This window comes from Crotalus tigris, unplaced genomic scaffold (assembly GCF_016545835.1).
Source record: "Crotalus tigris isolate CLP2741 ecotype Arizona unplaced genomic scaffold, ASM1654583v1 scf7180000023617.9722795, whole genome shotgun sequence".
NCBI lineage: Eukaryota > Metazoa > Chordata > Lepidosauria > Squamata > Viperidae > Crotalus > Crotalus tigris.
This window is the reverse complement of record NW_024100081.1, coordinates 8,905,307-8,929,770: the sequence shown is the minus strand read 5'-3', so window position 1 is coordinate 8,929,770 and position 24,464 is coordinate 8,905,307. Positions and strand designations below refer to the sequence as shown.

Sequence of the window (24,464 nt, the reverse complement as noted above, 5' to 3'; positions counted from 1 at the left end):
GATACACTGCATATCACTCCTATAGCATCTGCTGGACAGACCACTTCAATCTTGCAATTGAATAATGTCACCTAACAAACCCCCAGAAGCAAGCCTTCTCTGTAGCAGCGCCTACTCTCTAGAACAGGGATGTCAAACTCGCAACGTCACGTGACGTGTCATGATGTATGGTGACTTTTTTTGCCACTGCCGGCAATGGGGTGGGCGCGGTTTGCATCTGGCCTGCGGACTGGCAGTTTGACACCCCTGCTCTAGGATAAAGGGCCCCCACTCTGTTGTTCAGATTCAATCCATAGCTTGGTTCTCGGCTGCATAGGCCTTCCGGAAAGCTCTCTGACTGCGAAATGCAGGCTGGAGCTCCATTCTCAGCTGCAGAATGAAGCTGCTCCTTTGGCCACAGAAGACGTGGGTCAGCAAGGCAAGTGTCAATCCATGGGAGGCCTGGCTTCAATGGTAAGCTCCATCCTCCCACCCTAGCTACAGAAAAAAGTTGCAACCAGTATGCCTTCCATTGAGGACCTGTATGCTGCACAAGCTAGAGAGCTGAGAAAATATCTACAGACTCCTCACATCCTGGACACAACTGTTTCAATTTCTCCCTTCAAGACACCACTAGAGAGCATTGCATGCCAAAACAAATAGACACAAAGACAACCCTCCTCCCCATGCCATCACTCCGCTAAACACCCAATTCCCACAGCACTGTCTTATGTCTAAGGATATCTAACCACGTAGTAGGACTATATTACTATTATCCTTCTTATCTTTTCTATTACCTACTCCTATTGGTATCTTATGATATCACTTTGTTGGTTGTATTTTATGATTTATGATTTATGACTTTGTTGCTTGTATGTATACTGAGAGCTTATGCACTGGAGACAAATTCTTTGTGTATCCAATCACACTTGGCCAATAAAGAATATTCTATTAAGATCAGATACAAGTAATTAAAAAAACCCACAAAAGACCCCAATTTGAAGAACGTAACAATCAGATCAAGCCTAATTAAAAAACATTCGCTTAGCACCAGACAATTAAAGAAGCTTTGGAAATCAGAAAGCCACAAATAACAGCAACAGGTGGTAAAACTGAACATCTATAAAAATTACATGTGCCAGTAATGAAAAATTAGTGTGAACATAATTCAAAAAATAGTCAAAAATGAGGTGAAAATATTGTGGGAGTTTTCAAATACAAACTGATAAAATCTTTGCCCGTAACACAACAGATTTAACAGGCTGAAAAGAAGAAAATGTGGATAATTGATATGGCAATATTAGGATATAGTAGAATAGAAGACAAAGAATTGGAGATCACAAAGTGTCAAGATCTGAAAATCAAAACTGAAGATAAAATAAGATAAAACTTTTTGTCATTTTTTACTGTGGGCACATTGACACATTAAAAATGAAATTATGTTGCTTGCTCTCAAAAGTGTACACATACACAACACACATATAAACATGCTATATACAACACATGTATATACCTACGCCCTTACATATAAATACATAAAAACATTAATCACTGTCCATCTTGAATATACAGTGGAAGGAGGAAGCTTGAGAGTTCACAAGGTTAATACTGTATGGAACAAAACTGTGACTGAATCTGGATGTGGAATCTGGAAAGATTATGGCATAAACTGCCTATGGTGGTTGCTACTTGTTATTGACACACGGTGCCATATCAAAATATTTTGGACGGCATTTAGAAAATATGCACATTGACAATATTTTCACTTGCTTGGACTTGCATATTATGCTAATGCAGTATAGCATTCTAAGCTCTTGGGAAGATCTCGCAGCTATGATTTCATATTTTTGTTGATATAATAACAGTTACTACTATGTCAATTTGCAGCCTAGATTAAAGATATCAGATTGCATAGAACAGTACACTGTTAGGGTATATCTGGCCTTTGGTTGCACTTGTAACCAAAACGTTCAGAGCTCTCTTTAACAGTGAATGCTACATATGGCATGGATACAAATAACAATAGCAATATAGTCTATACTTTATCTTACTGAAAGGTATTATCTGAAAGCTCCAATTGGCCAAAATTATAAGCTGGGAAGGTCAGTAACTATAGATGGTCATCAGTTATGATCACTTATTCAGCAACCATTGAAATTTGTGTTGGCGTTTGAATGAAGGAGACCTATGACCAGTTCTTGGAGTTATGGCCACTGCAACAGTCTCACAGTCATGTGATCACACTTTCTAAAGTCACCTGTCAGTTTTCCCCAAACAAAGTTAAGGGAGAAGCTGACCTGAAGTTGTAAGTTGCAGTCATGTGAGGTTCTCACTTAACAACTGCAACTGCAACTACAAGTAGTCCTTGACTTATGACCAAAATTGAACTCAAAATTTCAGTTAAGTGAGACATTTTGCCCATTTATGAATTTTCTTGCTCCAGTTGTTAAGTGAATCTGCAAAATCCCTGCAGTTGTTAAGTTAGTGGCACAGTTGTGAGTGAAATCTGGCTTCCCCATTGACTTTGCTTGTCAGAAGGCTGCAAAAGGTGATCCATGTGAGCCCAGGACACTGCAACTGTCATACATATGAACCAGTTGCCAGGTGTCCAAATTTTGATTACGTGACCTCAGGGACACTACCAGTCATAAATGTGAAAAACGGTCATAAGTCACTTTTTTCAATGCCATTGTAACTTTGAACAATCACTAAACGAACTGTTGTAAATCAAAGACTACCTGTACTATGTATAATCCCCTCACTTAGCCACAGCAACTCCAGTCCCCACTGCCATTGTAAGCCAAGGTATACAGTACTCATTTATATATATTACATGAATGCAATATATACTGCTCACAAAAAATAAAGGGAACACAAACGTATAGGATCCTATACGTTTGTGATCCCTTTATTTTGTTGAGCAGTATATATGATAGTAATCTGATTTTGTATAGAGCTGATGAATATATGTATGAAAATGAAGAGACAGTTTTAATTATGAATGAAAGGTCTAAAATTCATGTCACTAAATAAAACAGTTACAAATCAATAAATTGTGGTAACTGCATATATGCTCAAGTAAAAAAATATATATATCCAGGAATCAGATGAGTTTGGTGAAACTGCTGCTACTCCTGCCCAATGTGGCACATCCCATCAACATGCTTTTGGCCTATCTCTGCAACACATTCCATCTGCCACATCACATATCCCAGTGACATAACTCAGTAGTCTATATACAGTACTTCATATATTCCCTACATTTTCTCTCTTTTGAACGTCTAATGCCCTGTTCCACAACCACTATTTCAGTCTAAATCAAGTAGCTCCATTTCAATCTCTGCCAGATTAGAAGATCAAACTCTAGATGTTCCATGCATGAAGCATTTTCCATATTTCCTGTTGAGTTAATGTGCTAATTATCAACTTTTATTTTTTCGTATTTTTGTTTTCAACATTTAATATCTATAAACAATCACATTGTTTGCCTTTTGTTTTATAGCTTGGCTTGTTTGGTTTTGGTTAAATGTGATTTATTCAATAAAATATGATTAAAGAAGCCATGACTCCGATACTTTATATACACTGTGTGAGTTGTGTGTATTTAAAATCCCTTCATGAATCTTTTAAATCTTTATAGGTCCCTGTTCTTAATTTCAATGATTTAAGTTATAACAATGACATAGAAAATATATGTTCTGTTATGTTCTTTCTACATATCTTATACTTAAACATGACTGTCTATATCAGAGGTCCCCAACCTATGGGCTGCAGGCAATTACCTGGCCACAGCCTCTTGGCCGCTGGGCTGTGTGAGTAGTTGGGCAGTGCACATGCGTGTGAGTGTGCTCACCCCCCCTTGTTCCACTGTTGATGCGAGTGTTGTGCAGGCAGTGGTAGCGGCGCTAGTATTGCGTGGGTGTCGTTGCCACAAACTTTAGGCGGAGGCAGCAGTGCTGCAAGCAGCAGGTGGGCGGCAGCACGCCCCACGCAGGTGGCAGCATTGCCATGAACCTTGTGTGGGTGGTGGCAAGTGGGCCACGAGACGACCCTTGCATGGGGGTGGCATCGCTGCAGGCCACGTCACAATCCTTGTGCAGGGGTTTATCTTGGATCAGATTAGCTTACATAATGGTATATTACACGTAGTGGAATTCTGTATAAAGTTAATAAATGATATAAGAGAAAATGTGATTATACATTGTAAAGGGAATCATATTTGAGAATACATTAGTTTGAGAAAAGGCTGGTTGTAGTCAGGAAAGTTTTATGAGATTAAATGAAGTGTTCCGAGTTATCACTAGGAATGCTTATTATGAAACTGACAGCTGACATTAGGACTATAGTAGGACATACATAATATGATGGCTTGAGAACTAATCCCCCCCCCCAATACTTATTGTATTTTCCCTACAATTCCTGGGTAGATCTAATTAGATGTACTGTCATCAGCCACTGTTCTTCAGAGAAAGTCCTATCACTGGTTTAACCTACATGAGGTAAGTTATAGCCCTTTCTTCCAGGAGCTTAACCTGAGAGTAAGGAATATGTAAAGGGACATTTTCCCCAGAATACACACTATTGGTTTATATATAGCAGAGCTAGAAAAAAAAGTTGAAAAGAAAAAGGGCAAAGAAATTAAATTTTGTTTTCAATAATCAACTTCTTCCTATATTCAGGATCTTACATTCTTCAAACTAAATTCACACCCCATTATCTTAGATCCTAAAATAAAATAGAACCTATATAGCAACTAGCATTATTGATCCTAGCTTGCTGATCAAATTAACTAGATTCCAGCATGGTTGTCTTTGCCTATATCTGGCTTACAGCCAACCTCAGTCAAAAAAATACCAAGATACCAAAACAAAAATTCAGATATACTACTCTTCTGTCTAGAGAAACCTATTCTTCTGATTGCCTCCTTGTAATTTTCTCAGTCTTCTGTTTTCTCTGCCCATTACTTGGACTGGGATACTGGTTGCTTTCCTTGAATTCTTTCAGTATCCAAAACCTCTTAAAATGGAAATTGCTCATAATCACTGTAACAAACAATTGCAAATATATCTGTTTGATAAAGTTGTGGAACAGACACAGGTTTTTACCTGATGATTTTAACATAAGCAGAGAATATTCCTCTGTAGCAGTTCTTTATTGTTCAGTTAATTTACTTTCAAAAGAAAACCTACAAAGTCAAAGACCAAGACCAAACTATTTTGCCCATCATATAGCTATAAAACAAAACAAAACCTCTGGCCCTAGTGACCGACCGAGATTGGATCCTGCAGCTATAAAACACTAAAAAATACTGATTTAATAGAAGAATAGCAAATGGAATCAAAATCTAGAGAAATACTGGATGACAGAAAAAGCTCAGCAATGACCAAGAGAAATAGTCAATACACACTACTCCCAGTGTAGCCACTGGAGTACATGGCACTACCAATGCTAAAGTGTGTGCAATATAGAATAGAGTCCCTACCAAAAAAAAAAAAAATCAGCATTAGAATGTTCTGAAATAATGCTCTGCACAGGCACAAATCTTTGGATGCTATATCTAAACCACAAAAATATTTTGATTAAGCATTTAAGAAAAGTTTTAAGACCGCTTTCCTTCAAATTTGTAACTATGCAGCATAATAGGGAGATGGAAGTTCAGAAATGTGAAAATAAATGCTATTTACGCATTTCACAATCAAAATGACAATTTAACCATAACCTTTTCTGAGCAATTGATCTAAGATTTAATAATTACCTTGGCAGACTGTGGCGTAGAGAAGTTAAGCCAGGCAGGAACAAAGTCATGCTGCGCCATTTAGGTCCAGTGTCTCTCTTCAATAAAGTGAGGCATCAAACCTCATGGCCAGGATCTAAGACAAAACAACGGCCACATACACTGTCAGCCCCACTAAAAGCAATGGAAAAAAGCAGATTCTTCAGAGCATGCTTCCAAGAGTCTGGAAAACATCTTACCATCTTTCTAGGAACTAATGGAAATTTAATTTGACTCAGTATCAGGTTGAGTTACTGTAGCTATATTATTCTTGTTTAGTTTAACTCCCTTAAGCCACTTCAGTCAAAATCATCAGAGGCCACGTTCTACCATCATCATTACTGGAACTAAATAAAACTGAGGAAGAATTAGTGTAATTTTCCTCTCCAAAATAATATTTCACTACCAGGGTTTTCTTTTCAAATTATTTTGACCTCTACTTATCTAGAAATAGCTCACTAATTTAATTACTTATAATATACAACTTAAAAACTTTTCTTCAAATGCATTACACAAATGCATTAAACATGTGTTATTTTTAACTATAAACAGAGTCCTACAATGACTTACCCAGTTTGGCCTTTGTAGTCCACTCTCGCTTTAATACTTTGATTTCCAGGTTCCTTTCTTCGCCAGGGTGCACCTATGCCAACTGTGTGGCAATGGTGAGTCCCAAAGGAAGCACGAGAAGCCGCACTTCGTGCTGACTGCACCCCTTACCCCTCTAGCTGCTCATCTTAAATGCTCTCTGAACTCATATGAGAAAAAAACCCCTAAAATGCAGTGTGCATTTTTGGAAAGCTATAACTACATTCACCTCATTAAACTGTTCCCTGTTGTCACAATGCTGTGTAATTCAGCTATTACATTACAAAAGTAGTTGTCAAATTTGTACAGCATTCAGAAAAGCACCGTAATTAATGGTGAATTTCACAAATCCACTTTGTTCATCTTCTGCAACAAATGAATTTGAAACAAAGGGACAGGGGGAAAGGATGCTGAGGAGTCTTGCAAATTCTGGTGCAGCAAACCTTTGTTCTTATTAAGTGCTAAAATGCAGGATTCATTTTTAATAGTTGCTAAAAATTAGCTTTTTAAAAAAGTATTTTGAAAGGCTTTTCACATAATGTCACTTAAGTTTCCTTGGTAAGGAACTAAAAGCAACTTGAAGATACAAGATTCAATTATTACTATCTTCCTACTGTTCCTAGTTATGCGTTCAATTAAAGCTAAAAGTAAAGAGCCAAACTAGCAAGCTATCCTTCTACCGTATTTGAATTGCTGCTTTTAAAAAATAGGAAAAAATGGCTGTATTTTAATGAAGAATTCACATTCGGACAATGGTCGTCTTCCATCAAAATGAGTAGAATTCATGAAATATTCTGTAAAGATGGAAAAAATAATGCAACTATTAGTAATCATAAAAGTGGCCAAAAAGATTATCAAAGACACATTATTTAGGACCCCTATTTCTCATGAAACAATATAAACCAACAACTGTAGTATTTATGGTCAATACCAGTGTGCCATTCTCATTTTGTAAATTAATGGGAAGTCCTCACACAGTAGTTGAGGAGTGATACCAGCAATTTACCATAACGCAGATTTCAAGTTATGCATACATCACAATTTACAATATAATAAATGTGGTTCAAACTACATACTTTTTGAAGCAGAAAGAACTTGCCTATAGAGGATGGAACTGGGAATGGTCAAATAGAATAGGACATAGAACAGCACTCAACAAAAACCAAGCCCTTGATCCCAAGTTAACAGCCTGGAATGCAGCCTTTCTTACTGAATTTTAATGAAGTGTTTGTCAGTTTATGTTTACATTTCTTAGGAGCAAACATTAGCCATTCCCCATCAAGCAAACTTATATTACTTATCTGCTTTGATTTTATTATTATGCTCAGATGCAATATAAAGGAATGCAAATATGCAATATGGTATATACATTTGTTCTAAAAATTTTAAACTATAAAAGCTGTCATGGATACTAAAATTACTCCCAAATAAAAAGAACAAATTGTGATGTATCATCCAGAAACTTTGGGTAATTACTAATCTGAATTATGAGGAATACAGGAATCTGATATGTGTGAAAAGCATAAATATGGAAGCCATAAAACATCCCTTAGCCATTGATCAATGTTCTAGCCTTGCAGCTGAACAGAATCCTGTTTTTACCACCTGCATATATTTCACTACTTTTGATCTGAAACGTCAACTTCTATTAGTTAAGCAATATCTATCCCAGTGGCTAGAGAAGGCATTTGCTGAGAGGGGCAGGAATACTAGACTGGGAGGTTGGAAGCAACAGTCTTGTCAAGAACCAGTGCAAAGAAAAAACTTTGCAAAGGAGAAACTCAACCAACAGGAACACAAAAACACATACGGAAAGTGTTAGACAACACTTTTAACAACCCACTTTGTCCTCTGGAACAAGAACCCTAAACTTCCTAAACAGATTTCATAATCTCTGCTTTCTTCTTTACCATGTTTTACCAATCCCTTTTCAAATATGACTTTTGGCTGTTGGATCGGAAGTGGATCACATTTGCCAATTTTGGTGACTGATTCTACACTCTTGATATTGACTGATATTCATTCCACAACCTGTGATTCTAAAGAACAGAATACTTTTTCAATCAAAAACATATGGCTATTTTCATGAATATCTAATTCCTGCAATAAATGTAAGGGAGCTGTCTGCAGATTTTGAATTATTATATAGCACTATAACTTCCATCGGATCTGCCCACTTTTCTTGACAAGATATTTTTTCTTCTTCAAAGCACTTTTAAAGCAGCAAAATTAGAACCATGAAATTTTCTATAGGCAAAACCTTTCTATTTAGCAATGAAGTACATACCGGTAGTACATGTAGTCCTTGACTTACAACAGTTCATATAGTGACCATTCAAAGTTATAATGGCATTGAAAAAGGGACTTATGGCTGTTTTTCACACTGTTGCAGCATCCCCATGGGCACATGATCAAAATTTAGAAGCTTGGCAACTGATTCATATTTGTGAGTGTCCAAGGGTCTCATGATCACCGTTTATGACTTTCTGACAAGCAAAATCTGTGGGGAAGCCAGATTCACTTAACAACCATGTTACTAACTTAACTGCAGTAATTCAATTAACTGTTGCAAGAAAGGTTGTAAAATGGGGCAAGATTCACTTAACAACTGTCTTGCTTAAAAAGTTAAAAACAAAAATTTTGGCCTCAATTGTGGTTGTAAGTTGAGGACTACCTGTATCTAAATCTTAGGTAAAGGCTCAATCACTCATACTGAATGTTAAGTGCCATCCTAAAAGTCAGCTAGAGCAATTTATTTGGGATGGTTTTTTCCCTTTGGGAAAGCTAGGCATGTCCAAATGCAAACCTGCATTAACAAGTACTCACTGAAAGCCTTTCCTGAAACTCAGAAGACTTTTACTTATCTAAATCACCTCATTTTCTTTTTTAATCTATTTTTTATGAAAGGATTTGGGAAGAGTAAAAGAACTACAACAAACTAAATTAGAGCATAAAAAATAAGTAAGAAACACATAAAGCTAGAAGTGCAGTTAGAAACAAAACTAGAAGGAAAAAGCAAGATATAAAGAAAAATAATATAAAGAAAGAAATAAAAAGTTAGAAATGTAATTAGAAATGAAAATAGAATAAGAAAAAGAAAACCAGTGGAATAACCTGCTTCCAGAAGCGGTGAATGCTCCAATACTGGAAGTTTTTAAGAAGAAACTGGACAGCCATTTGTCCGAAATGGTATAGGGTTACCTGCCTGAGCAGGGTTTGAACTTGATGACCTCCAAGGTCCCTTCCAACTTTATTATTATTATCTATCATTGCACAGTCAGCCAGATGTTCAGACTGGATTTGGCATTTTGTCTACCTATCGAGTCCTTACCCAGGACCTGGGATAGGCAGATGTGGATGTTTGATGGTATTACAGATATCGTCGCAGGATGGAAGCAGTTCCTAATAAGGCCGCCTTTTGCAATTGACTAATAGCGAATTTGTCAATGCCAATGGTGTTCAAGTGGTGCTCCAGTTGTTTTGGGATTGCACCCAAGGAGCCTATGACTATTGGTACTACCCTTGCTTGCTTTTGCCACAGTCTTTCTATTTCTATTTGTAGGTCTTTGTATTTTGTTATCTTCTCCAGTTCTTCTCTTCTATTCTGCTGTCTCCAGGCACTGCCACGTCCACTATCCAGACTTTTTTGTCTTTCTTATCGACAATTGTTAAGTCTGGGGTGTTATGTTGCAGGTGCTTGTCTGTTTGAATTCTGAAGTCCCAGAGCAGTTTAATTTTATCATTTTCTATGACTTTCTCTATTTTATGATCCCACCAGTTTTTGCTTACAGGCAAATGATATTTTTTGCAGATCTTCCAATGCACCATTGTTGCTACTTTGTCATGCCGCTGCTTGTAATCAGTCTGTGCAATCTTCTTGCAACAGCTTACCAAGTGGTCCACTGTTTCTTCAGCTTCTTTGCATAGGCGGCACTTACTGTCTGTTGCTGTCTTCTCAATTTTGACTTTGTATGCATTTGTCCTTAAGGCTTGGTCTTGTGCAGCCAGAATTAGTCCCTCGGTCTCTTTCTTCAATTTTCCTGCTCTTAGCCATTGCCAGGTTTTATTATTATCTGCTTTCCCAGCTATTTTTTTTCATGTATTGGCCATGTAGTGCTTTGTCTTCCCATGCCTCTATTCTGTTCTTCATTTGGTCTTTCTTGTAGGCCAGTTTGGTCTCTCCAGTAGTTAGTAAGCCTTCCTGATATACTAATTTCAGTGCATCTTCATCATTGTTCTTCAGATATTCTTCCAAAGCCATTTTTTCTTCTTCAACCATCTGATGTACTTGTAGCATTCCACGCCCACCTATTTGCCTTGGTAGATAAAGTCTATCAATGTCACTGCGTGGATGAAGGGCATGATTCATTGTCATTATTTTTCTGGTCTGCCTATCCATTGCTTTTAGTTCTGCTTGAGTCCAGTCCACTATTCCAGCTGTGTACCTAATGACTGGGATTGCCCAGGTGTTGATTGCCTTTATGGTATTTCCTCCATTGAGTTTGGATTTTAAGATCTTCTTCACTCTCTTGATGTATTCACCTCTAATCTTTTTCTTGACTTCAGTGTGCTTGATGTTGTCAGCTTGAAGGATACCCAAGTATTTGTAGTACTCTTCCTCATCCAGACTCTTAATGTTATTTTCGTGGGGCATCTTGATTCCTTCAGTTTTCACTATTTTTCCTTGTTTGATAGTAAGTGTGGCACATTTGTCCAAGCCAAACTCCATTACAATATCTTGGCTATATATACGGACAGTGTTGAGCAGCGATTCTATTTCAGATGATGTTTTTCCATACAGCTTCAGATCATCCATATAAAGGAGGTGGGATAGTCTGGCAGATGTTTTTGATGTTTGATAGCCATGTCCTGAGTTATTCAGTATTGTTGACAAGAGGAAACAGTGCAATAACGAATAGTAATGGTGATAATGAATCTCCTTGAAATGGTCCTCTCTTGATATTAACCTCTCCCAGCCTCTCACCATTGATTTATTATTATTATTATTATTATTATTATTATTATTATTATTATTATTAAAACATAAAGTGGCTTCCAATATTCTTCACAGCAATAGGAGTACAATTACATCTTAAGCTCTCCCTCTGAAGTTATATCATGACTCTTCTTTCTACAATCTATCTTATCTAATCATCAACATCTTAACTCACAAAGTCTGTTTTTCTTTTATTTTTATGGAAAAAGTCCATAAGAGGTTTCCAGTTACCAATAAAATTATCCTTATTATCAAAACATACCTAATTAATAAAGCTTCCCACTTACTAACACCATGATTAATCTGCATCTGGACATACAGCATACCTCAGGAAATTGTTTAAGTTAATAATAAAGTTTTTTGTATTTTTCTCTTATTTTGAATTCAACATTAGAGATCCTGCCTTGTTGGATCACTCTATAAAATTTACGTATTTTAAATATTTTTATCCTGTTTTCTACTTTAAAAGCAGATAAATGTGATTCAACAGGTGCCCAAGAAGAAGATAGGTTTCTCATTATGGTGCAAAAATTCTAAAAACAATGCCCTGGTGTGGCCTATGCCATTCTGATAAAGTATAAAATCTATTGCAGTCTTTGATCTTTAAATAGGTCTTTGCCGAAACTCAAACTGGGATTCTATTTCACGGTATTATTGCATTTCATCATATTATTTGTCAGATTATGTGTTTATCTATCTGATAGCTATCTTAGATCCAAGAAAATAAAGGAAATATACTTCTTATAAAAAGTAAATTAAATCTGAATTGTAACACAACTTACAATATATTAATCTAAAATATGACTTTTACAATTTTACTGAAGATGGCTGTTCAACTCAATGTCTAAAGCTAAAAAAAGATTATATTAGAAGATAAAAAATCCGTGGTCTACTACATGCATTTCTCCCCAGGAACTTCCTCAGATGTCCCTAATCTTGTGTAACACTTTCAGCATTTACTGCTTTGGAGGACACTCCATCTATCCACTGTTCTGTACCTGCAGATTGCAACCCTCCTTGACACTGAGAAAGATGAAAAATAAGCAACTCTAAGAGTATTCACACCAAAAACACGGTAATAAACCCCTCAGAACTAATTTTAGCAAAGTATTTAGCTTTGCTTTTAATATAATGTACTATCATCTGAAAGTAATGCAAATCTTCCAAAGCAGCTTCATATATTACAATAAATTAGTATTCATAAGAATACACTGAAAACGTATATAAAATTTTAGACGCATACTTTTCAGTTTTATACTTAGTAATTCTATTCTGTCAAATTTCCTTAACAGCCAGCTTGTGACACAGCCAGAGGGAGAAAAATTATGTGGTGAACCTATGGCACGCGTACCAGAGGCAGCACTCAGAGGCCTCTCTGTGGCCACGCACACCATGCCCCAGAGATGGCAACCGTCCCTCTTCAACCAACCGCCTGCTAACTCGCTGAGGTCCCACGTGGCCAGATGCATTCCAGCACAGCTGGTTTCCCTCCCCTCCCGCCATCCCATCCCTCCTGACCTCGCATGCTCTCCTTTTCCTGGGCACGACCCACTGCATCACCTCCTTAGCTGTCGGCCATCCGTCCAGCTCAGAGGTGGCTTCTCTGAATTGTTGGTGGTGGGCTGCGGAGCCCCAGAGTGTGGCTGGCAGGCTATGGCTGTTGATGGACACTGTCGCCCCCCCATGTGCTTGATGGCTCTGTGTGCGGGGGCCGATGGTGTCAGGCAGCAGCCGCCCCGGCCCTTGCCTCGCCCTGGAACAATGGCACCCCTGCCCTGCCTCACCTCACTTCACCCTGCAGGACGAGTCTCCTGGCCAACGCCCCACCTGCCAGAGACCCCCTGGATCTCCCCCAACCCTGCCCAGCCATCACAAGCATCCCCCACGCAAGCAACATCAAGGTGACCACGCCCATCTTGGCCATACCCACCCTACCATGACCATCACACGCCCACCTAGTGGGCCACGCCCACCTGGCACCCGGCGATAAATAAGTGGGTTTTGGGTGGCAGTTTGGGCACTCAGTCTCTAAAAGGTTCGCCATTACTGCATTAGAAGATCTCTAAAGTTGCACACCAGCAAACATTTCTTGTTTAACAATAGTTTACAAAATGATCTCCATAAAAATGTATTGCTTCTAAATTATACCAATGAAATCAATACAGGTTAAAGCTATCAAAAATCAAGTTCTGTGTGAAAAATCAATGAACTCTATTCAACTCTAGTATTTCAAACAAAATCCTAATTCATTTATCGCACTTTAAAAAGAATTCAGACAGATTGGAGCAAATTCAGAGAAAGGCAATGGAGATGATCAAGGGCCAAGAAATTGATCCCCTAAAACATGGGTGTCAAACTCGCCGCATCACGTGACGTGTCGCGACGTATTGTGACTTTTTTCGCATTGCCGGTGCTGGGGCGGACGTGGCCTCCACATGATGAAACCGGCCTGTGGGCTGGCAGTTTGACACCCCTGCCCTAAAGCAATAGGAAAGAAATGGGAAATGTTTGCCTTACAAGAAAGCTGAGAGAGTTATGACAGCATTCTACACATGTACGAAAGGACATAATATACAACCTGTTACTGAACAATAGGTTTAATTTACAGGAACAAAGGTTCTGATTCAAGTACAGAAAGCTTTTTCCATATAAGAGCCATTTCAAGAATGGAATCTACAGTATTATTAATAAAAGTTTAAATACTCCTCTTTGGTGATTGTACTGAAATCGGAAACAATGGTACATCGTAGAAACTTTAATCTGGACTCCTGTGTTGGAGTAAAGACTAAGAGTGTCCCTGCAAGTTTTACCCTGCTAAAAACTTCAGGAGGCGATGTTTATCTCAGTTTATTGGTCAGGTGGCCAACAAGATATCTCACCACAGCAACAGAGTGTACGGCAAAACACTGTGTTGGAGTAGATAAGTTTAAATTGGCTTGTTCCAGTGCTACTTCTAGAGAGAAGTAGGGCACCAGACTAGAAATCAGAGATCATGAGTTTTAGTCCTACTTTAGGCACAAAACTACCTGGGTGACTTTAGGCCAGCCATTCTCTTTCAGCCCTAGGAAACAGGCAATGGCAAAACATTTCTAAAATCCTGCCCCAAAAAAACTGCAAGGGCCAGTCCCAGAAGTCCCCAGGAGTCAATACTGGTTCAAAAAAAAAAAGTGTGCTATTATTTCTACAATACTCTTATTTGTTTCTTTTTGAATTATCTGAAACAATTATTGGTACAGTATCAGAGCACTCATATACCTAACTAGGTTACATAGAATGATCACACCTATTGCATGGTGAGGGCACCAGAGTTTACTTTGTTGCCTTCCTGCATCCTCATATAGCCATCCAGCCAAACTTTCTCCAGTAATTCCTGTAATGTATTCTGAAAACATTATTTTACAATCCTCAGTCTTTCTAGTATATATTTGCAGAGTATCTAAAGAATAAAATTCGTTCAAAAAGAAAAAAACAAGTTATCTAATACTGTACAGTAGGGGATTCTGAAGCACTTATGTCTACATCTAGATGATAGAAAGTGTTTTAACTAAAATAATGCCACTCTTCATTTATAATACTAATAATTATTCAGACAATTCATGACTTTATTAAGGTAGGGTTCTTTAAAAAACACATAAATGTCCAATACATACAAAATAGTATTTATTTAATTGTAATTTTATATCTACAAGCACCTGACATTTACATGGTAATGTGGTCTTCCACTGACCTTGTACTGGACCATTCCTAATTCTGTGCCCATACTTCTGAACATATAATTATACATTCTAAAACTGTTCATAGTTATTACAATCTTATCATTTCATAAATCAACTGTTAAATCCTCTAGCATTAGACAATTATTCTGAAACATTAACAGTACTTGATATCTTGACATTAAAATCTATTTTATCTAAACATACCGCCACTTTTCTCAGTATTTATATTCCAATTTCTTAGATAAGAAATAATATATTCTTATCAATAGGTTAAAATATACAATGAACACTAGATCAGGGCTTTTCAACCAGTAGTATAGGTACCACTTGTGGTACATTGGCACCTGGCAAGTGGTACATGACCATCCTAGGAAAGTGGTAGCGAGGGAGGGGAATGAGCTGAACCGGTGGCAGCACTGCACAAGCCTGAGTGAGAGATGGCTGGAGCTGCAGGGCTATCAGGGCTCAGCGGAAGCATCAGGATCAGTGCCGCTTTCCAGCTGATTGGTGCTTCTTCGGGACTGTCAGGGCTCAGTGGAAGCACCAGGATCAGTGCCAGGCTCCAGCTGTAGATCGGCGCTGATCCTGGTGCTTCTGCTGAGCCCTGAAGAAGCACCAATCAGCTGGAAAGCAGCACTGAACCTGGCGCTTCTGTTGAGCCCAGAAGAAGCGCCGATCACCTGGAATATTGCAGCATCTCCAGAGTCTTGCGATTTACATTCCAACTGATTCATATTTATGATGGTCACAGTGTCCCAGGGTCATGTGAAGTGACCAAAACCTGCTGCAACCACCCAGCAGACGGAGGGGAATAAAAACCAAACACCCTCCCACCTCATCCCCGCTGCCAATCCTCAACAGAAATGCTCACAACAATGAAAACCTCGGACAGGAGGAAGAGTGCCGCCGGGTGGGCAGGCAGGTGTCTTGCTCGGCTGTGGCTTGGGGGTACTTTTTTCAGTGCCATTGTAACTTTGAACAGTCACAATGGTGTACTTCATCACCTTTTTCCTTTTTTTTGTCATCAAGTTTTTGACATCTTGCTAGGCGACTGGTGGTACTCAGCTATTCCCATATCCTAAAAGTGGTACAATGGATGAAAAGGTTGAAAAGTCCTACACTAGATCTGCCAACAAAAGAACTGTCTTACAATTTTGAAGTTTGGATTCCCCCATATTATTTTTCAGCATATACATAAAATGAAACCAAATTTGATGTGCTGTTGTGTACAATGTCTTTTTTGCAAACTGGAAGAAGAGGGAAGTATGTATTTTTCAAGCAGTTGAACGTGTCTAATTTACAACAAGCATCAATTCCAGGATGGCCCATGAGGGAAGTATCCAGTAGGCAAAATAATCCTATTAATTAACTCAAGAAAATTTAAAACTTCACTGAAGATAGAAGTTTCCTGAAAGAAACTTAAAGAAAATCAAGGCAAAGAATTTCTCTCATTAAAATTCTGAAATAGTGCATTAAATTGCTGAACAATACCTTTTAGGAACACGTAGAATACCCAGAGTAGAAATTATCCATGGCAAGTTATGCCTTTTTAAAGTATTAGCTGGATCTCAAAATATATTTCACTTTTACTACTATAGCAATATATCTATATTTGGCTTTACTACCTAATATATATCTAAGTACTGTCACATCAAAATAAGTTATTGGCTCCAGGCCCTATTTAAACTATCCAGAGAAAATGCTTTTGACAATTAATATTTCACAAACAGTCTACAAATCTGGAATATCTACACAACTGTTTTCCTCAATTGTCTTTGCCATCCTGTTAGATCAGCCAGAATGGGCATACTCTGGGTCTCTTCTGCTGAACAATGCCATCTTATTAGACACCATGCCTTCCCTGTTGCAGCTCTGGCCCTCTGGAATATTTGCCCAGAGATCCACTTTCCCCCCATCTCTACATTTTAGGAAGGCAAAGAAGATCTTAATTTTCAAACAGGCCATGGGCTGAAGTGTTTTAGGTACTTCACCATAGCATAATTTAATTTTTATACATTGATTGTTTCTATTGAATTTTTTAATGTAAGCAATCTTGAGCCATGTTAGCCTAAAAATAATCAGTTCAGATTTAAATTTAAATTATTATTCTTGGGAAAATAATTAAAAACTCAACTAAATTATGTCTAACAATTATAAATTATAAAAATTATAATTGTTAAAAAGGAGATTATATGTTCACGCAGCATCCAGCACATTAACATCAATGGTAGCATTTGACATTTATAGGTCACATTTCTGTCCCTTTAAAATAAAAAATTAACGTTTGAACGCCACTATGAGAATCCAAATGTAAATGTATCTCAGAGGTCCCCAACTTTTACCAGTTCCATGGAGAGAGGTTTTTCCTCGGATGGGAGGGCATATGGTTTTGCGTGCTGCCTGCATCTTGTGGATGGGGCTTTGTTTATTTGTGCGGATGGATTGCTAACATGCCACGCGCGGCCCAGTACTAGTCCACGGACTGGGGGGGGGTTGGAGGCCCCTAATGTATCTAACTCTGACTCCTTAATTACAAAAATATACAGCTTAATTTATAGTCTGTGAAGAGTGAAGCAGGCTACTACATAATTGTGAGAAATAGTATGAAGCATATGCAAAAAAAAAAAAATAGGAAGCATGAATTTAATCAAATTGAACAAAAGCTTCACTGTTGTATTACATGCTTAATAGGTATCACAGAATTTAAAGCACAATTTTCTTTAATTTCCTTTTTGGATTATGCTGAAATTAATATTTTACATCTATGTCTAGTAAACAGGAAAAACATGTTCATGTTCATATATTGTTAAATTATTAAAAATACTCAATTGTGTAAACTATTACTTTTTTCTTGAAGAGGTAAGAAAAAGACTACACTGGAGAAACATACATTATTAATTTACTTGAGAAGTTTAATGCTTTACTTTAAAAGAAAAATTCAAAGTAAAGGGATATCCAGTTTTGTTCTCCACAAGAGTATATATAGTATAAGGGGTCTTTAATAAGAATAGATCATAACAGCAATAACATGGTTTTTAAACAAGAATATCTTCAGTTGTCACTAACTTCTGTTTTCTATGGCTAAATATGTCTACTATTACATTAATGCCTATTATTCCTTAATCATAATGGATTCATCAGCCAAAATGCTAGAAAGCTATGTAATCTCTATCGCTTAATGAATAGAAATGACTCAATTCACAATTATTTTTAAAATTTGTTTTAGTGGATTCTTATCTGCATAGGTTTATATGATAAAATATGATTCTTCCTGCTTCAATATTGTGTGATATTGTAGTCCAGTTATTTGGATTGGTCCCACAAATATCATATGATCTACAAAGCGCTTCTAGACCAGATTTTTAACTCAGCAGTTCAAATATAGTGGGAATACAGCTCCACCCACCAGCAAATTACATAACATACAGGGATATCATTAAAAGTAAAGCCTCTAATAGAAACAAGGCTTGATTTGCCACATCCAAACTATGAACAGGTATTTTACTATCTTAATCCTGGCCAAATAATATGTAATGTGCATATATATACTTTAGGGATACAATTAGTTAGGGTAACTCACTAAGTAATTTAGAGATTAAATGTCCAAATATACAACTTTAGCAGGCTTTCCATTTTTCCTAGCAGGATCATACAATATTTTAATTAATATCCCTTGTGAGTAGGAAAAGTGAATAGTTTTAAGTCAGTGACCCAAGTTAGTCTGAAAAAATTCTCTAACAAAGTTAATTTCAACTTATAAAGTAATAATATAATCCCATATATCTATTGTTACATCTAATATTAAAATAGCAATAATTTTCTTCTCAAGCATCTTGTATAAATATAGCATTCCCTAGATTTAAATCACATGTGTGACAGCAATGTGAATAAATTCTTGTTTGACATTGAACCATCAGAATATTCTGTATTAAAAATTTTGAGTATAGCTTGCCTTCATAGTAGCCCAAAACAATTCTGGTGATCTAGCAGCAGTTTACATGAAGGAAACTGTTCAGAATCTCAATTCTAGTCTGAAATGAATAATATTTAGTCCAATGGTTTAAATTCTGTTCCAGTTTGTGGTTTATCAAGAATTTTTTTTTTCAAAAAGAAACTCTGTAAAGAGTTAACAAAATTCTTGAAACCTTACTGAATAACTAGTATTTCAAAAATATTGATCGGAAACGCAGTTTGCTTCTAACTTGGTATGTTGTGGGAACCCATCTGTGATTATTTATTCAGTAAAATAAAAAAAATGCATAAATCCAATTCCTATGGAAAATTTATTTCACATTTCCCCAAATACAGTATGCTGCTTCCAAGTTGACAGAGGTATTTGTAACTAAAGACTTCAGCATTACCTAACGAAAAATCTTATCTAAACTTTAGCAATAGTGGCTGGAGTAGCGCAATATATTGGTTAAAATGTGATTGGCTACTTTCTGGTTCTAAGTGTGTCCTGTGAATCTAGCCAATGTGGTTAGCTTTTGGTTTACTGCTGTGCATAACAGGCAAGCAGATTCATTCAGAAAATCCTGATTCAGTTTAACACAAGTCAATTCTTTCTTGCCACAAAAATTCATATATCTTAAAAAAAAACTATGTTTTTGCAGAAAAGGCAAATATTACTAGTTAAAAGTCAGATATCAAATCCGTGCCACTGGCATTACTTCCTTAATAAGTGGGGCTTCGAAAATAGTAACAACTGCTTCACAGGTAACAAAACATAGCTAAACCTTCTAAACGTTTCCTGTTTTGCTTCATCGCGCGAAACAGAACGGTTTCCTCGCAAACCAGATTCACCCTCGGCACCCAAGGACTCTTCCAAACTATCCCACTTCTCCTACTCGGAGCAGCGTATTCCGCTTTCGACCTCTTTTCGACGACACCGTGAAGTTGCTTGCCGTTTCCTCCTTTCCTTTGGCGGCACTTCCAACCAAAACCCTCACGCCTGCCTGCCTCCACACATGCATTACCCCCTTTCTCTCTCGCCTTCTACTCTTCAAATCACACGCCAGCCGCCCTGCCCACCCCGCCCCCACTCAAGTTTGCACTTCGAGGCCTACCGCAGCTTCCTATCAATCCTCTCCAGCCCAATCGAAGCTCTCTCTCGCACCCACCCCCCCCGTCTCCGGTTTCCCTAACCCACCAGCCTCCTTTTCCTCCGCCTCCATTCCTCACGGAAAACGGGGTCTCGAAACTACCTCCCTTCCTATCGCCATCTCCTGCCCAAACCCGTTTCCAGCACCTCTCCATCCACTACTCGTCCCAAGCGCTTCCGCAGCCCGTCCTCCCAGCAACTCCCCCACCCACTCTCTCGCCAACCAGATCAATATAGCAGGCCTTCAGCCACCTTCTTCCTGCCTCTCTCCCAATTCCTGCTCTCGAAGCAGCACTTATTTACACTCCCGCCCCCTTGCCTACTCTGGAGTCTCCCCGCTGCCTTCCTACCTCAGTTTCTCCCCCGACGCTGGCAGCCACTCAACTCCCTCCTTAAGTCCAGCTCCTCTTCTCTTTTTTCCACGCAAGGCCGTGCTCACAGAACCAGGCCCCAACTCGCCCCCTCACTCTCTCCGTAGCTTCAGTTCCTCAGACCGAATCATAACAAAGCTCTGCCCAAAATGGCTGCCCGGACCGGCCGAGGGCCGGAGAGGGGCGGGGCTATTCACGCGAGGGGGGGTTAGGGGGAAAGAAACACGCCCACCTGGCCCTGCCCGTGCCAAGGGTGGAACGCACGCGCGCTCACTTGGTAAGCCATACAAAATAGCCGCACGCGCACCGCCTATCAAAGACTCTTCGGAACGTTCGCTCGAATTCGCCAGTTCTCTTACGCATGCGTGAGCGTGTATCATTCTGTTGGCGTTAAGTTATGCTCAGCTCGGTCTGCAACTATGTCTTTTACGCTTTGTTCTCTCGGTCGCTCTCCCTTGGCACAACTCTGGTGTTATTATTGCTCGGTGGTGTGTCTATTCTCGCAGCACGGTTATCCGTAGATAACTCGGTTCATTGTCTAGGGATCGCGTGACACCCTGAACCATAATAAACTAAGCGCATACCGGAAGCTTTTGCACTTGTCGATTTAGTTTGGAACTAAATGAGCCATGGAAATTGTATAATAATGTTTTTTTTTCTGCCATTCTCTATATGCTTTCGATAAACCAAATTTAAGATTAATTTTGCTCATTCAAAATTAAGGATATGTCTGTTACTTAAGAAAAACGTAGTAAAAAGTTTAAAACATCCGTAGCTATTTTACCTAGTATGTTAAATGAAAGTGATAAATTCCAGCATAGCCCCCTTAATCATACTTTTCGAGCTGTGTTTGTCCCCGTTTGTCTGCCATCTTTGTTACTTTTATATTGATTTTGTGTTTTTTGCATTGTTTCCTTATTTTTAAATTTTCTAACAATTTATGAACCTTCCAGAGTCAGTGAGAGTCAAGCATCAAAAACATTTAATTATTAACCATAAACCTTGGTGGTTAACTAATGGCTGTGTTCATGTAGAAAGTTAAAACAAACTAATCGATTAGGGCTTAAAATGTCCTGGTCATACAATAATTTACTAAATTTATATGCTGCCCATGTCCCCTATAAACTTGCGTTGTGAGTTTTTGGTTTTAGTTTAGATGTTGTGCTTTGTAAACCATAAGTTGTGTAAAGACATCCATAAGCCAATAAAATTTACTGAATGAGAAATGTTAGACTAATATGCCTTGTAAATGGCCTTTTACATTCCTGTAATGAGTCAGATCTAGATAAGATGTAAATCTGTCTTTTTTTAAAGCTACTAAAACAAAGGTTATGATCATGAATAGTTACAAAAGCATGCCAAAGGCAAGAATTCTAGATTATCTCAACTATTGTCATTAGACAACTGGGTCATTTCTATCAAAAAATTATTAAACAAAGAGAAATATCAGACGCTTTTCCATCCTACTCAGTCCAAGAATCCAAAGTATGAACAAATCCATAAAAAACAGGGATAGCTAGCATTTTATTTTTGCAAGACAGCACTGTTGACATACTATCTTTACAGGACATACTGAACCATAATCATATGTAATCATATGAAGGTTAGCAAATGTTAGCCGAGCCTGTGCAAATTCAGTCTGTATGAGGTTCAAAGCATTATGCAATACAGAATACTGGTTGAAGAAACCACAGTTAAGTCTACTATAGATTAACCCATCAAATAAAAATAGTTAATGTGATCAGTTTATGGTCCAAGGCTGAATTGGATTAATCTGGTAAACTATCACTCTAGGTAACCATTAATAGCTATGGTATGTGTATACCATCCTTTCTCTGCCATGCAAAAATATCTGCATTTTTTTCTGTACATTTTTGTTTGATGCCGATTAAAGTATGCCAAATAAGATAAAATTATTATACTTACCAACAAAGAGAAAATGTATAGTACAAAGCAGAGCATTTTATGGATAATTAAAAGGAATATTATTATGAGACATGGAATATGTTGTTTTTGATCATTCATACAGATTAAATGTTTTTACTACTTAAACTGTTCAGATCACCGAACAGTAAATATTATGTTTTCATTTTCTAGAATTTTAAATAATAACCACTGCCCTTTTGGACTGAAATAATCTGCTTCTTGTTATTGTTCTCTTAAATAAACCATCTTTCACACTTTCATATTCAGTGCAAATCTGGGTGCGATTGAAATGACAGTTTTGTCAGTGTGAAATCTGTCTCAGAAGCAACAAGAAAAGTTGTTAAATCATTGTACCTAGAAATATGAGCCAAAATTGTCCCTAATTGTGTTGGACTAGCACTGGGTGGAGGGGGAACCCATGTTCAGATCTATCGTTAACCATGGAATGCTAAATGACTTTAGGTCTCATTTCAGATATTTAATGTCAGGAAAAATTACAGGAGTGTTCTGTAAGTGATTTTTTGCTCCTGATTTTTGCATGATGGAAAAGCAGGATATACTTATAACACATAGACTATGTATTTGATGTGTTATAATTATATAATAGAGCTGGAAAGGACTTTGGAGGTCTTCTAGTCCAGCCCCCTGCTCAAGGAGGAGGACCTATCCCATCTCAGACAAATGACTGTCTAGCTTCTTAAAAATCTGTAGTGATGGAGCACCCACGATTTTTGGAGGTAAGCTGTTCCACTGGTTAATGTCCTCACTGTCAGGAAGTTTCTCCTTAATTTCAGGTTGCTTCTCTCTCTGATCAGTTTCCAACCATTGTTTCTCATCCTGCCCTCTGTGCTTTGGTGAATAATGTGGCCCCCTCTTCTTGGTGGCAACCCCTCAAATACTGGAATACTGCTCTCATGTCTCCCCTATTTCTTCTTTTCTTTAGACTAGCCAAAACCAAGTCCCGCAGCCATTCTTCATATATTTTAGTCTCTGAATTTTTTCCAAACTCTCAAAATCTTTTTTGCGATATGGTGACCAAAATTGGCTGCAGTATTCCAGATGTGGTCTTACTAGGGTTTTATAAAGCAATACTAATACTTCACATGATCTTGACTCTATGTCTCTGTTTATACAACCCAGGATTGTATTAGCTTTTTTGACTGCTGCTGCACACTACTGACTCATAGTCAAATGATCGTCCACTAGAACTCTAAGGTCCCTCTCACAGTTAGTTTTTAAGCCAGATCTTGTCCAATCTGTACTTGTACCTTTGATTTTTCCTGCCTAAATGTAAAACTTTTGCTTTTCTCCACATTGAAACTCATTTTGTTGGATAGGGCCCATTGTTCAAGTTTGTCAAAACCTTTTTGGATCCTGAGTTTGTCTTCTGGGGTGGTGGCTACTCCTGCCAGTTTGGTGTCATCTGCAAATTTAATGAGTTTCCCTTCAATTCCCTCATCTAAGTCATTGATGAAGATACTGAATACTGGGCCTAAGATGGAACCTTGTGGTACCTCACTGTTTACTTCTCTCCATGTGGATGTAGTGCCGTTGAGGACTATTCATTGAGTACGGTTTGCCAGCTAGCTACAGATCCATTTGGTGGTGATGTTGTCTATGCCACCTTTTTCTAGTTTACCAAGGAGTTGGTTGTGATCTACTTTATCAAATGCCTTACTGAAACCTAAGTATACTACATCCACAGCATTTAGCTGGTTTACTAGTTTAGTTACTTTATCAAAGAATGAAATAAGATTGGTTTGGCATGATCTGTTTTTAACAAAGCCGTGTTGGCTACTAGTTATAACTTTGTTTGCTTCTAGTTGTTTGCATTTCTGTTTTTTGATTATCTTTTCCAGGATCTTCCCAGGTATTGATGTTAAACTGATTGGTCTGTAGTTTCCTAGGTCTGTTTTTTTCCCTTTCTTGAAGATGGGAACATCAGCCCTTTTCCAATCCTCAGGTACTTCCCTGGTGCTCCAGGATTTATGAAGGATGTGGTGCCATGGTTCTG

At 38.0% G+C, this 24,464-nt stretch overlaps 1 protein-coding gene across 2 annotated transcripts in view; it reads right to left on the bottom strand.

The window, feature by feature from the left end:
* Window positions 1-20,707, bottom strand: part of GPBP1L1 (GC-rich promoter binding protein 1 like 1) — a 29,740-nt gene extending 9,033 nt beyond the window's left edge. The window contains exons 1-3 of one of the 2 annotated variants that reach the window (XM_039319851.1): window positions 20,504-20,707; window positions 6,323-7,134; window positions 5,735-5,887 (exon numbers count right to left, since the gene is read on the bottom strand). In XM_039319851.1, the coding sequence (XP_039175785.1) occupies window positions 5,735-5,794 (60 nt within the window). In that variant the 5' untranslated portion in view covers window positions 5,795-5,887; window positions 6,323-7,134; window positions 20,504-20,707. The remainder of the gene's footprint in view (window positions 1-5,734; window positions 5,888-6,322; window positions 7,135-20,503) is intronic. The other variant, XM_039319850.1, reaches the window with a different exon arrangement.
* Between the last annotated feature and the right edge of the window lie 3,757 nt (window positions 20,708-24,464).